This window comes from Hemitrygon akajei, chromosome 1, assembly GCF_048418815.1.
Source record: "Hemitrygon akajei chromosome 1, sHemAka1.3, whole genome shotgun sequence".
In the NCBI taxonomy this organism is placed as follows: Eukaryota; Metazoa; Chordata; class Chondrichthyes; order Myliobatiformes; family Dasyatidae; genus Hemitrygon; species Hemitrygon akajei.
The window spans coordinates 153,516,456-153,531,147 of NC_133124.1; the positions used below are offsets into that span (position 1 = coordinate 153,516,456).

At 42.8% G+C, this 14,692-nt stretch overlaps 1 protein-coding gene across 1 annotated transcript in view; it reads right to left on the reverse strand.

Annotated features, from left to right (window-relative positions):
- Positions 1 to 14,692, reverse strand: part of fer1l6 (fer-1 like family member 6) — a 325,837-nt gene that overhangs the window by 74,483 nt on the left and 236,662 nt on the right. Inside the window, exon 27 of the mRNA XM_073053009.1 lies at positions 8,317 to 8,433. Within this exon, the coding sequence (XP_072909110.1) occupies positions 8,317 to 8,433 (117 nt within the window). The remainder of the gene's footprint in view (positions 1 to 8,316; positions 8,434 to 14,692) is intronic.

The window sequence follows — 14,692 nt, forward strand, 5'->3', positions numbered from 1 at the left end:
GCCAATCAAGGCACATTCCATGTGTTCCCTGGGCTAACCCACCAACAATGGAATAAGACTCTTCCATTGTCCGTCTGTTGAATGCGTAAACTTCCTGAACTATTTGGGCAAGATATGAAAACTACATTTATAATCATGAAACTTAAAATGGTGTTATTTGACTCACTCCAGCTTTATCAACAGGACTTAAAGGGAAAGGATAAAGGGCTGAAGAAAAAGGAATCTGATAGAAAAAGAGTGGACTATGGGAGAAAGGGAAGGAGGAGGGGCACCAAAGGGAGGTGATGGGCAGATGAGAAGGGTAAGAGGGGAGACAGAATGGGGTTTAAAAAGAAAGAGAAGGTAGAGAGGCAGAAATTACAAGAAGTTGGAGATATCAATGTTCTTGCCATCAGATTGGAGGCTACTCAGAGGGAATATAAGCTGTTGCTCCTCCAACCTGAGAGTGGCCTTATCATGGCAACAGAGGAGGCTATGGACGATATGTTGGAATGGGAATTGGGAGTGGAATCAAAATGGCTGGCCACTGGGAGATCCTGCCTGTAAAGGTGTTGGACAAAGCAGTGCGATTGGGTCTCGCCAATGTAGAGGAGGCAGTGCCAGGAGCACCGGCTGCAGTAGACCTGTAGGGTAACATAATAAAGGGCTATGGGTAACCCTAGTAATTTCTAAAGTAACTACATGTTCAGCACAGCATTGTGGGCCGAAGGGCCTGTATTGTGCTGTAGGTTTTCTATGTTTCTAACTTTATCATTAATGGAGTATGTTAATAATATAAGTGCACCCCTCAGGTTCTGTCGGGTGTGTAAATCCAGGGAAAACAATCTCTGGACCCACCAAACATATGAGATTGAGGTGTAAAACCTCCTGTTTGCATGGATGCTGTGTGATTTGTTCCCCTGTTACAAATCAGTACCAGGAAATAACAGACAGTACACCATATGGAACTAAACAATTTAGGTTTATAATTCTTAATTTGACTAAAGGGTTAGTCGTCGTCATCAGTTCGCATCTGGAATTTCCAGATGGTGGACGACTTCCCTCCACACTGCTCTGTCCCGACACTTGTCCGCAACATCCCTAGTCTTGTCCAGCTTGGTCCAGTTGTTGGTTATCCAGCCACCTTGTTCTTTGCCTTCCTCTTCCTTTCTTTCCCTCCTCCTTTCCATATAGCAAGTCTGACAAGATGTTATCTCTCCGCATAACGTGTCTACAACAAACAACTTTTAACTTCTTAATCTTCTCCAGCAATATCCGTGGTCCATCAACTTCAGACAAAACCCTCTCATTTGAAACTTTCTCTACCCAGCTGATCTTCAACATTCGTCAATAGCACTTCACTTCAAAAGCATTAATTCGTTTCATGTCATCCTTCTTCAGGGTCCATGTTTCTGATCCATACCTCAGCACTGACCATACGTAACACTCGAGGAAGCGGATTCTACCTTCCGTTTGCATAGTAGATCTTTTAGCTTCGTGAACTGGGTCTTAGCCATACCTATTCTCCTTCTGATCTCAACTTCACATCTCCCATCATCTGTCAGACAACTGCCAAGATATTCAAACTTTTGCACCTGTTCAATGTCTTGTCCGTTCACTTGTAACAATACCATCATGAATGGTTCTTCAGTGTTTGTTTTGCTTACCACCATCAATTTTATTTTCTTCGGGTTGATTTTAATTCTGTAGTCAAGGCTTTTCTCATTCATTTTACTCAGCATAATTTGCAGCTGGCATTCGCTGTCAGCTAATGACACAGTGTCCTCCGCATACCTGATGTTATCCACCTTCCAGTCTCCGATTGGAATACCTGTCTCCGGATGGTCGCATTCCCCGTAGAGGGTGAACAAATCCAGTGATCCAACACAGCCTTGCCTTATGCCTCGTTTAATACATGCCCATGTGATAGCCCATTTTTTTACCCTGACCACCACTTTCTGCTTCCAATACAAGTTCCTTATTATCTGCACGTTCTCCCATCCCAGATTGTACTTGTTCAGCACCTCTATTACTTTCTCATGTCTTAGAACAATACAGCACAGTACAGGCCCTTCGGCCCACAATGTTGTGCCAACCCTTAAACCCTGCCTCCCATATAACCCTCCACCTTAAATTCCTCCACATACCTGTCTAGTAGTCTCTTAAATTTCACTAGTGTATCGGCCTCCACCACTGACTCAGGCAGTGCATTCAACGCACCAACCACTCTCTGAGTGAAAAACCTTCCTCGAATATCCCCCTTGAACATCTCACCCCTTACCTTAAAGCCATGTCCTCTTGTACTGAGCAGTGGTGCCCTGGGGAAGAGGCGCTGGCTATCCACTCTATCTACTCCTCTTAATATCTTGTATACCTCTATCATGTCTCCTCTCATCCTCCTTCTCTCCAGAGAGTAAAGCCCTAGCTCCCTTAATCTCTGATCATAATCTCTGTAAACCAGCAGACCTCCTGGTAAATCTCCTCTGTACCCTTTCTAATGCTTCCACATCCTTCCTATAGTGAGGCGACCAGAACTGGACACAGTACTCCAAGTGTGGCCTAACCAGAGTTTTATAGAGCTGCATCATTACCCCGTGACTCTTAAACTCTATCCCTTGACTTAAGAAAGCTAACACCCCATAAGCTTTCTTAACTACCCTATCTACCTGTAAGACAACTTTCAGGGATCTGTGGACATGCACCCCCAGATCCCTCTGCTCTTCCACACTCCCAAGTATCCTGCCATTTACTTTGTACTCTGCCTTGGAGTTTGTCCTTCCAAAGTGTACCACCTCACACTTCTCCAGGTTGAACTCCATCTGCCACTGCTCAAGCCACTTCTGCATCCTATCAATGTCTCTCTGCAATCTTTGACAATCCTCTACACTATCCACAACACCACCAACCTTTGTATCTACAAACTTGCCAACCCACCTTTCTACCCTCACATCCAGGTCATTAATAAAAATCACAAAAAGTAGGGGTCCCAGAACAGATCCTTGTGGGACACCACTAGTCACAACTCTCCAATCCGAATGTACTCCCTCCACCACGACCCTCTGCTTTCTGCAGGCAAGCCAATTCTGAATCCACCTGGCCAAACTTCCCTGGATCCCATGCCTTCTGACTTTCTGAATAAGCCTACCGTGTGGAACCATGGCTTACTTTATCAAAAGCCTTTTCATAGTCAATATAGCATAAGTAGATGGTCTTTTGTGCCTCAATGCATCTCTCCATGATGTTTCTCATTGCAAATATTCCTTCCCTTGTTCCTGAGCCTTTACAAAAACCAAACTGCGGTTCTCCAACTTCATCGCTGATTGTACCTTTCATTCTGCCAAACACTATTTTCAACAGTAGCTTGATGCAGTGAGACATTATGCTTATTGTCCTGTGTTTTTATCATTTTATTGTCCTTTTTGGTAAGACGATAAATACTGATTTGAGAAAGTCCTCTGGAATATTTCCCTTCATATAGCTGTTGTTTAATATCGCTTAAAGGTTCGTTTTTCCCCTTTGGACCAAGTGATTTCAGAATTTCAGTGGAATTTCGGCTGCCTTTCTGACATTTAGATTCCAAATTGCACTTTCCATCACTGACATCAATATTTTAGCTGATTAGTCTTTTGATTTAATTCTGGTAAATCCTCAATCCTGCTATCTTCAAATAATTCCAAGATGTACTTCACCCATCTGTCCATGATTTCTTCTTTTTCATAGCATGAGTTACCACTACCATCTTCGATACACCCAGTTGATGGCCCGGTCCTCTTTAATTCTGTCATATCCTTTACCTTTTGGTGAAGGCCTCTATAATCATAACTTCATTAACACTGCTCAATTTCTTCACGCTGTTCATTCATCCAATTCTCTCTCGCTTCCTTGCATTTGGCGCTGAGTAGGCTACGGTCAATTATGGATAACTCTGAACATCCTCTACATAGCACCATCCAGAGACTGAGAAGCAGTTTCAGCGACAGGTTACTATCGATGCAATGCTCCTCAGACAGGATGAAGAGGTCAATACTCCCCAATGCCATTAGGCTTTACAATTCTACCGCCAGGACTTAAGAACTTTTTAAAAGCTATTATTAATGCTTTTTGAGATAGTGATTTAGATGCATATCATATTTTTTACTGAGTTAAGTATTGTATGTAATTAGTTTTGCTACAACAAGTGTATGGGACATTGGAAAAAAAGTTGAATTTCCCCATGGGGATGAATAAAGTATCTATCTATCTATCTATCTATCTTTTCTTTGAATCAGGTGGTGTAGGGCTTCATATCGTTTCTTTTCTCTTCAGTTAACTTTCTCGACTCATCGGTGAACCAAGGGTTATGTCTTTTGCTCTTTTTCTGAAAACCCAAAGACTTTTCCGGAACTTCTGTCACTGTTGTTTTAAACTCTTCCCAGATGTTCTCCACTGCCGGGTTGCTACCCTCGTCATCTAAGACTGAAAATCTATTCTCCGTTTTGACCAAATATTCAATCTTTTGTGCTTCATCCATAATGAGTAAATCAAAGTCTATCTTATTTGATGGTTTGGCCTTTCTCATCTCCTTCAAACGCACACTCATGTCCAACACCACATGGTTGTGATCTGTATAGCAGTCAGCACGAGGGTAAGTTCTCATCTGCTTCACTCCATTCCTGAACTGATTGGGCACTAAAATATAGTCTATTTGGTTTTTTTTACTGAACCATCAGGACTGGTCCATTTTGGCAGACTGGACCAGGTGTTCACAATCATTAGTTTTTGCAAATTCAACCAGTCTTTCTCCGCGGTCATTTCTTTCCCCGAGCCTGAAGGGTCCTACAGTCAAAACTTCTCTTGCACTGCCAACTTTGCCATTAAAATGACCAAGAATCACAGTTAATTCATTGTTTTTAGTCTTTTTCATTAGATTTTCAAATTCTCCATAGACCATATCGACTTCGTCATCGCCATGGTCCGTGGTTGGCATATAGACCTGTATGACGCTAATGTCAAATGGTTTAGCTGAGATTTTAAGCATCATCACTCTTCCACTAATGGATACACTGCCTTTGATAGTTCTCGCTGATTCCTTATCAACCAAGATTCCAACTCTGTGCTTACGTTCACTTCTTCCTGAATAGATCAGTTGGTATCCGTCATCCCTTTTGAGCTATCCTCCCTCTGTCCATCTCGTTTAACATAGTCCCAGTCTTTTCATTTCCATAACCACATTTTCTAGTTTACTTCGTATAAGAAGAGATCTAATATTTGATGTAGCTATCCTGACATGAGTTTTTCGCTTGATGATGACCCTGTAGCCTTATTCCTACTGTTGTCGGATGTGACTCCACTACTGTTATTTGTGGCTCCGTTAACATCGTTGTTTTGATCCTTTATTGAGACAAACATTTTTGTTTTGTTTTAAGGGTTAGTAAAGAAAAACAAAAAGAAAAGGGCCCATTTTAATGAAATGGTCTGATGTGCACAAGTTGGAGCTCACGGTTCCCCCTTCCTCTGGTCCTCATCGATTTCCCCGGGCTTCGTCAACTCCCGGCCTCACTCCAAGCCCAATCCTTTCTGGTGTCTACAACCTCTCCTTTCAGGCATCTTCTCTCCCCATCATCCGCTGAACAAAGGACCCAGATCTCCTCTGTCTCAGGCACACAATAAGAAAAAACACTCCCTTCATTGGACAGCGCACATTCCAATGCCCCCATTATCTCTAGCCATAACACTGCTGCTGCAGAAAGACCATTACATTAGCAGTGAAGCCTTTCCCAGGGTGTTACACAAGGAATAGGCAACAAAAAGTAACTTCAACTGAAAAGAGAAGACCCATCATAATCTCAATAATATTACACATGCACAAATTGCAACATCTCTCAATCCCACAGCAACGACCATCAAAAAGGGCAAGGATGATTTTGGGCCTGTATCTAAGGAAAGATATGATGGCCCTGAGAGGGTCCAGAAGATAGTCACAAGAATGACCCCAGGAATGAAAGGCTTAACATATGAGAAAAGTCTTTAAGCCTGTACTTGATGGAGTTCAGAAGGATGAGTTGGAATTTCATTGAAATCTACCAGAAAGAGAAAGGCCTGAAGAGGGATGTGGAGAGGATGTTTCCAATAGAGGGAGAGTCTAGGACCCAAGGGCACAGCCACAGAATAAAGGAACGTCTCTATAAAACACAGATGGTGCATCTGTGAAATTCTTTGCTACAGCCGACTGTGGAGGCCAAATCATTGGGTATATTTAAGGCAAGATTGATAGGTTCTTGATTGGTAAGGTGATGAAAGGTCACAGGGAGAAGGCAAGAGAATGGAGTTAAGAATATGAACCATGATTAAAAGGTAGTGCAGACATGAAGGTCTGAATGGACTAATTCTGCTCTTTGGTCTCATAGAAAGTAGGATGGATGCCCACAGCTCCACTGTCTCTACATTCACAACCGTGTGGTTAGGCACAGCTCAAACACCATCTACAAATTTTCAGATGACATAACTGTTGTTGGCAGAATTGCAAATGGTGACGAGGAAGGGTACAGCAGTGATATAGACCAGCTGGTTGAGTCGTGTCACAACACGACCTTACACTCAATGTCAGTAAGACCACGGAATTGATTATGTACTTCAGGAAGGGAAAACTGAGGGAACACACACCAGTCCTTATCAAGGGATCAGAAACATAGAAAACCTACAGCACAATACAGGCTCTTCGGCCCACAAAGCTGTACCAAACATGTCCCTACCTTAGAACAACTTAGGCTTTACCCATAGCCCTCTATTTTTCTAAGAAGTGAAAAGGGTGCACAGTTTCGAGTTCCTGGTTGTCAAAATCTCCAAAGATCTATCCTGGGCCCAACATATTGATGAAATTACAAAGATGGCACAACAGCAGCTATATTTCATAGCAGTTTGAGGAGACTTGGTATTTCACCAAAGACGCTCACAAATTTCTACAGTCGTACTGTAGAAAGCATTCCAACTGTCTGGTGTGGAGAAAGCTGCAGAGAGTTGCAAACTCAGACCACTCTACCACGGGCACCGGCCTTCCCAGCATCAAGGCGATGCCTCAGAAAAGTGGCATCCATCATTAAGAATCCCCCTCACCCAAGGGATGCCCACCTCTCATTGCTTCCAACAAGGAGGAGGTACAAGAGTCTGAAGAAACATATTTGATGTTTTTGGAACAGCTTCTTCACCTCTGCCATCAGATTTCTGAATGGTTAATGAACCGATGTACACTAACCCTTTTTTTCTTTTTTTCCTCTCTCTGTGCAGGACTTATTTATTTAATTATACGGGGGGGTGTGTGTGTGTGTGTGTGTGTGTGTGTGTGTGTGTGTGTGTGTGTGTGTGTGTGTGTGTGTGTGTGTGTGTGTGTGTGTGTGTGTGTGTGTGTGTGTGTGTGTGTGTGTGTGTGTGTGTATTCACACACTATTTCTGATCGTAATTTATAGTTTTTTAAAAATTATGTATTGCTACCACAAATCAGCATATTTGTGGTAGCAATACATAATTATCAGCAAATGACAAATGACAAAATCAAACCTGCCTCTACCCCTTCTACTGGAAGCTCATTCCACACAGCTACCACTCTCTGAGTAAAGAAGATCCCCCTCGTGTTATGCCTAAACTTTTGCCCCTTAACTCTCAACTCATGTCCTCTTGTTTGAATCTCCCCTACTCTCAATGGAAAAAGCCTATCCACGTCAACTCTATCTATCCCCCTCATAATTTAAAAAACCTCTATCAAGTCCCCCCTTAACCTTCTATGCTCCAAAGAATAAAGACCTAACTTGTTCAACCTTTCTCTGTAACTTAGGTGCTGAAACCCAGGTACCATTCTAGTAAATGCTCAACAAATTTCATAAATTTCTGAAGCTAGTGAAGAAACGACTAAAGAATTTGACGGAAGTAGTGGAGACAGAATTGCCTATGGAAAATACTCACATAAGCCAAAAGGAACTCCTTTCACAAATGACAGTTAATTCAATTAGACAGTTAGATCAATCGAGAACAGGTAACAGTTGGCCAAAGTCAATAAGCAAGGATAAGTGTAAGGAGTTCAGTCACAGAAAAGGCATGATTTATTGAATAGGAAAACATTGAGAGGATTAAGAAAGACACTGCAAATGCTGAACTTTGGAAAAATGCTCAATACACTGGAAGAACTCAGTGGCAGTGGGGGAAAAAATTGTTAATGTTTCAGGCTGGAACCCTGCATCAGGACTGAGAGTGGAGAGGTGAGGGTTAACAGCTTGCATTATTTCAATAAATGACAGAATAATATAAAAAAGAGCAATGTTTTTACAAAGGTTATGGAATAAATTCTCAAGAATAAGCTTGCAATACCTTTTGAGCTTTGCCCACGGAACTGTAATACTTTGACCACCAGTCTACAACATTTTCACTGTCATCAAGGGGGGGCTTTTTCCGCCGAGAAGTGAACTTTCGTGATAATCTTCTTTTCTGAAATAAAGCAAAGCCAAGAGAAGTCAAATTCAGAATGTATACTCAGTGACTACTTTATTAGCTCAGCCAATCATGTGGCACCAATTCAATACATTAAAGCATAAAGACATAGACTCAAAAAGTCATAGAAAACTACAGCAAAGAAGCAGGCCCTTTAGCCCATAGAGTCCATGCCAAACTATTAATCTGCCTAGTCTCATCCATCTTCAGCTGGACCATAGCCCTCCATATCCCTCCCATACATGTACCTATCAAAATTTATCTTAAATGTTGAAATCGAACCTGCATCTACCACTTACTCTGGCAGTTCATTCCACACTCTCACCACCCTCTGGGTGAAGAAGTTTCACCTCATGTTCTCCTTAAATATTTCACCTTTCACACTTAACCAAAGACCTCTAGTTCTAAGTCTCACCCAACAGTGAAAAGAGCTTGTTTGCATTTACCCTATCTATACCCCTCATAATTCTGTATACCTCTATCAAATCTCCCTTCATCCATCTGTGCTCTAGGGAATAAAGCACTAACCTATTCAACTTTTCCCTATATCTCAGGTACTCAACACTTTGCTACATCCTTGAAAATTTTCCCTGTACTTTTTCAATCTTAATTACATCCTTCCTGTAGGTAGGTGACCAAACCTGCACACAGTCCTCACCAATGTTTTATTCAACTTAAACATTACATTTCAACTCCTGTACTCAATAAATTGATTTATAATGGCCAATATGCCAAAAGATTTCTTTACAACCCTATCTACCTTTGATACCACTTTCAAGAAATTATGGATCTGTATTCCCAGATCCCTCTGTTCTACTGCACTCCTCAGTGCCCTACTGATCACTGTGTAAGTCCTATTCTGGTTTGTCCTTACACTTGTCTGCATTAAATTCTGACATAATTCAAACCATTTTTCCAGCGGGTCCAGATCCTGCTGCAAGCTTTGATAGTCTTCCTCACTGTCCACTACACTCCCAAACTTGGTGTCATCCGCAAGTTTGCTGATCCATTTTACCACATTATCATCCAGATCATTGATACAGATGACAAACAACAACAGACCCAGCACCGATCCCTGTGGTACACAGGTAATCACAGGCCTCCAGTCAGAGAGGCAACCTTCTCTTGCTTCTCCCTTGGAGACAATGTCTAATCCAAATTACTGCCTTATCTTGAATGCCAAGGAACTGAACCTTCTTGACCATGTAAACCTTGCTAAAATCCATGTAAACAACATTCACTGCCTTGACTTTATCAACTTTTGGGCAACTTCCTCAAAAATCTCTATAAGATTGATTAGATAAGACCTACCATGCACAAAGCCATCTTGACTATCCCTAATCAGTCCAGTTATCCAAATATCTAATAATCCGGTCCCATAGAATACTTTCCTATAGTTTACCCACTACTGATGCCAGGCTTATCAACCTATAACTTCCTGGCTTATTCTTAGAGCTGTTACATCATAAGACCCTCAGACAAAGGAGCAGCACAAGTCTATTTGGATCACTGAGTCTGTTGCATGATTCCTTATGTCTGATTTATTATCCTTCTCAATCCCATTCTCTTGCTTTCTCCCCATCACCTTTGATGCCCTGATTAATCAAGAATCTATCAACCTCTGCTTTAAATATACTCAATGATTTGGCATCCACAGCTGCCCATGGCAATGGATTCTACAGATTCACCACCATCTGGATAAAGAAATTCCTCTTCATCTCTGTTCTAAAGGGATGTCCTTAAGCTGTGCCTTTTGGTTCTAGACTCACCCATGAAAGGAAACATCTCCAAATCCAATCTAACCAGAACTTTCTTTAACAATGGATCAACATTAGTTATCCCTCAATCCTCCAGTACCTCAGCAGTGGCTAAGGACTTTTAAATATCTCTGCTAGGCCCCTGCAATATCTGCACTGGCCTCCCATGGGATTCAAGGGAACACCTTGTCAGGACCTGAGAATTTATCCACCCAAATTTGCCTGAAGACAGTAAACACCACCTCTTCTGTAATTATATGGTCCATGATGTCACTGCTGCTCTGCCTCACTTCTACAGATTCTGTGCCTGTCTCTGAAATGAAAACTGATACTAAAAATCTATTTAAGATGTCCCCCCATCTCTTTCAACTAGGCCACCCAATAGTAACAGGGATATCGAGGAGCAGATAGGGAGACAGATCCTGGAAAGGTGTAGTAATAACAGAATTGTCGTGATGGGAGATTTTAATTTCCCAAATATCGATTGGCATCTCCCTAGAGCAAGGGGTTTAGATGGAGTGGAGTTTGTTAGGTGTGTTCAGGAAGGTTTCTTGACACAACATGTAGATAAGTCTACAAGAGGAGAGACTGTAGTTGATTTGGTATTGGGAAATGAACCTGGTCAGGTGTCAGATCTCTTAGTGGGAGAGCATTTTGGAGATACTGATCATAATTCTCCTTTACAATAGCATCGGAAAACAACTCAACTCAGGCCTAGGGGGCCAGCGTCGGGTACGATGACGGACTCTCCAGTCCTCTCTCTCCCTCATCAGTGTGTTCAGTTCATCTACATCAGCTGCGCCGCTATCTTCTAGGAGCGTGTTGACCATAGTCTTGGGTGGGCGCCCAGGGTTCATCTTCCCATGCTTGGGCTCCCATGTGATGATGAGGCTGGCAGGTAGCTCAGGGTGGCGTAGATAGTGCCTCGCTAGTTGCAGTCTTCTGTCCTCAATTTTAGTAGTGAGCATCAGTAGATCGTCATAGAACTCGACGTTCGTCATGTGCTGTTGCCAACTCACGTCAAAAGCCATCCAAAGCATTTGTGTATAGCAACCATTTAGTGAGTTTTGCATGGTCTTGGTGAGTGTCCATGTCTCGCATCCGTACATGAGACTGGACTCTCTGACTGCTATGAAGATCCTCTTTTTCAGCCCTCTGGTCAGGTTCAACCTCCAGATTTCTTTCATGTTGTTCATAGACCTCCACACCAGCGCCTTTCGTATCTTTATGTCCTTCTTCAAACTCATCATTCTTGACCCGAAGTACTTGAAGTCTAAGACTTTCTTAACGGTATCATTCTTTACAGTCAGAGAGAACTTGGGGTCCAAGTCCATAGGACGCTCAAAGCAGCTGCGCAGGTTGACTCTGTGGCTAAGAAGGCCTTCATCAATCGTGGAATTGAACTTAGGAGTCGAGAGGTAATGTTGCAGCTATATAGGACCCTGGTCAGACTCCACTTGGAGTACTGTGCTCAGTTCTGGTCGCCTCACTACAGGAAGGATGTGGAAGCCATAGAAAGGGTGCAGAGGAGATTTACAAGGATGTTGCCTGGATTGGGGAGCATGCCTTATGAGAATAGGTTGAGTGAACTCGGCCTTTTCTCCTTGGAGCGACGGAGGATGAGAGGTGACCTGATAGAGGTGTACAAGATGATGAGAGGCATTGACCGTGTGGATAGACAGAGGCTTTTTCCCAGGGCTGAAATGGTTGCCACAAGATGACACAGGCTTAAGGTGCTGGGGAATAGCTGCAGAGGAGATGTCAGGGATAGGTTTTTTACTCAGAGAGTGGTGATGCATGGAATGGGCTGCCAGCAATGGTGACACTGGAAAACTAGAATACTACAGCACAGTTCAGGCCCTTCAGCCCTCAATGTTGTGCTGACCCATATATTCCTTTAAAAAAAGTTCTAAACCCATACTACCCCGTAACCCTCTATTTTTCTTTCATCCATGTGCCTGTCCAAGAGCCTCTTAAATACCTCTAATGTTTTAGCCTGCAGCACCATCCTTGGCAAGTCATTCCAGGCACCCACAACCCTCTGTGTAAGAAACTTACCCCGATGTCTCCCTAAACCTCCCTCCCTTAACTTTGTACATATGCCCTCTGGTGTTTGCTATTGGTGCCCTGGGAAACAGGTACTGACTATCCACCCTATCTATGCCTCTCATAATCTTGTAGACCTCTATCAAATCCCCTCTCATTCTTCTACGCTCCAAAGAGAAAAGTCCCAGTTCTGCTAACCTTCCCTCATAAGACTTGTTTTCTATTCCAGGCAATATCCTGGTAAACCTCCTCTGCACACTCTCCTTAGCTTCCACGTTCTTCCTATAATGAGGTGACCAGAACTGAACACGATAGTCTAAATGTGGTCTCACCAGAGATTTGTAGTGTTGCAACATGACCTCTCTACTCTTGAACTCAATCCCCCTATTAATGAAGCCTTGCATCCCATAGGCCTTCTTAACTATCCTATCAACCTGTATAGTGGACTTGAGGAATGTATGAATTTGAACCCCAAGGTCCCTTTGTTCATCTACACTCTGGTGGTGGAGGCGGATATGATAGAGTCTTTTAAGAGACTTTTGGATAGGTACATAGAGCTTAGAAAAATAGAGGGCTATGAGTAAGCCTGGTAATTTCTAAGGTAGGGACATTTTCAGCACAACTTTGTGGGCCGAAGGGCCTGTATTGTGCTGTAGGTTGTCTACGTTTCTATGTTTCTACTTTATTTGTTCCTACCTGCCTATAACTGCTATACACCTCCTTTTTTTACCTTAACCAGGGCCTCAGTATCTCTCAAAAGCCAAGATTCCCAAGACCCATTATCCTTGCATTTTATTCTGACATGAGCGCACAAACTCTGTACTCTCAATATTTCACTTAAAGGTCTCCACTTACCAAGTACGCCTTTGCCAGAAGACAACCTGACCCAGTCCCCACTTGCCATATCCTTTCAGACACCATCAATATTGGCCTTTCTCCAATTTAGAATCCCAACCTGAGGACTTGACCTATCCTTTTCCATAATTACCCTGAAACTAATGACAGTATGTTCTCTTGATACGAAGTGTTGTCCTACACAAATTTCTGTCACCTGTCCTGTCTCATTCCCTAACTGGATATCTAGTGTTGCACTCTTTTTGGTTGCGACCTCTATATACTAATTAAGGAAACTTTCCTGAACGCTATCAACAAACTCTATCTGATCCAGCCTTTTTATAATATGGGAGTCCCAGCCAATGTGATCAGAATTAAAATCACTTATTATCACAACCTTGCAACAGTTTGCGATCTCCCTACTCATTTCTCCTCTAAATCTTGTGGGTTGTTGGGTGATCTGTAATATATCCCCATTAATTTAAGAGGTTCATTTAATCTTCAGACCAAACATCAAAATGGGAAGGAATAGATCAATGTGACTTTGTTGGTGCCAGACAGGGTGGTTTGAGTATCTCAGAAACCGCTGATCTCCTGGGATTTTCATGCATAACAGACTCTAGAGTTTACAGAGAATGGTTCAAAAAGAAAAAAAATCATCTAGTGAGGGCAACTCTATGAATAAAAATGCCTTCTTAATGAGAGAGGTCAGAGATAAGCAGAGCTTGAAGCGACGGAGGATGAGAGGTGACCTGATAGAGGTGTATAAGATGATGAGAGGCATTGATCGTGTGGATAGTCAGAGGCTTTTTCCTAAGGGTTGAAACGGTTGCCACAAGAGGGCACAGGTTTAAGGTGCTGGGGAGTAGGTACAGAGGAGGTGTCAGGGGTAAGTTTTTTACACAGAGAGTGGTGAGTGTGTGGAATGGACTGCTGACAAAGGTGGTGGAGGCGGATATGATAGGGTCTTTTAAGAGACTCCTGGATAGGTACGTGGAGCTTAGAAAAATAGAGGGTTATGGGTAAGCCTAGTAATTTCTAAGGTAGGGACATTCTAGGGGCGTATAGCCCGATGGGAGTTCAGGGAGCTGGGTTAAGCACAATAGGCAGCGATTCAAACAGAGAGAGGAGAAATGGGCTAAAAATTCTATATCTGAATGCACGAAGTGTCAGAAATAAGGTGGATGAGCTTGAAGCTCAGGTGCGAATGGGTAACCATGATGTTGTTGAGATAACGGAGACATGGCTGCAGGGAGATCAGACCTGGGAAATGAATGTACAAGGGTATACGTGCTATCGTAGGGACAGAAATGTGTGCAGAGGGGGTGGGGTGGCCCTGTTGGTGCAGAATGAGATTCAGTCCTTTGCAAGGGGGAACATAGGGTCAGGAGAAGTAGAGTCTGTGTGGATAAAACTGAGGAACAGTAAGGGCAAAAGGACCCAAATGGGTGTTGTCTACAGGCCACCAAACAGTAGCATGGATATTGGGTGCAAGTTGAATAGGGAGTTAACATTGGCATGTGGCAAAGGTAATGTCGCAGTAGTTAAGGGGGATTTCAACATGCAGGTGAACTGGGAGAATCAGGTTGGTGCTGGACCACAGGATAGGGAGTTTGTAG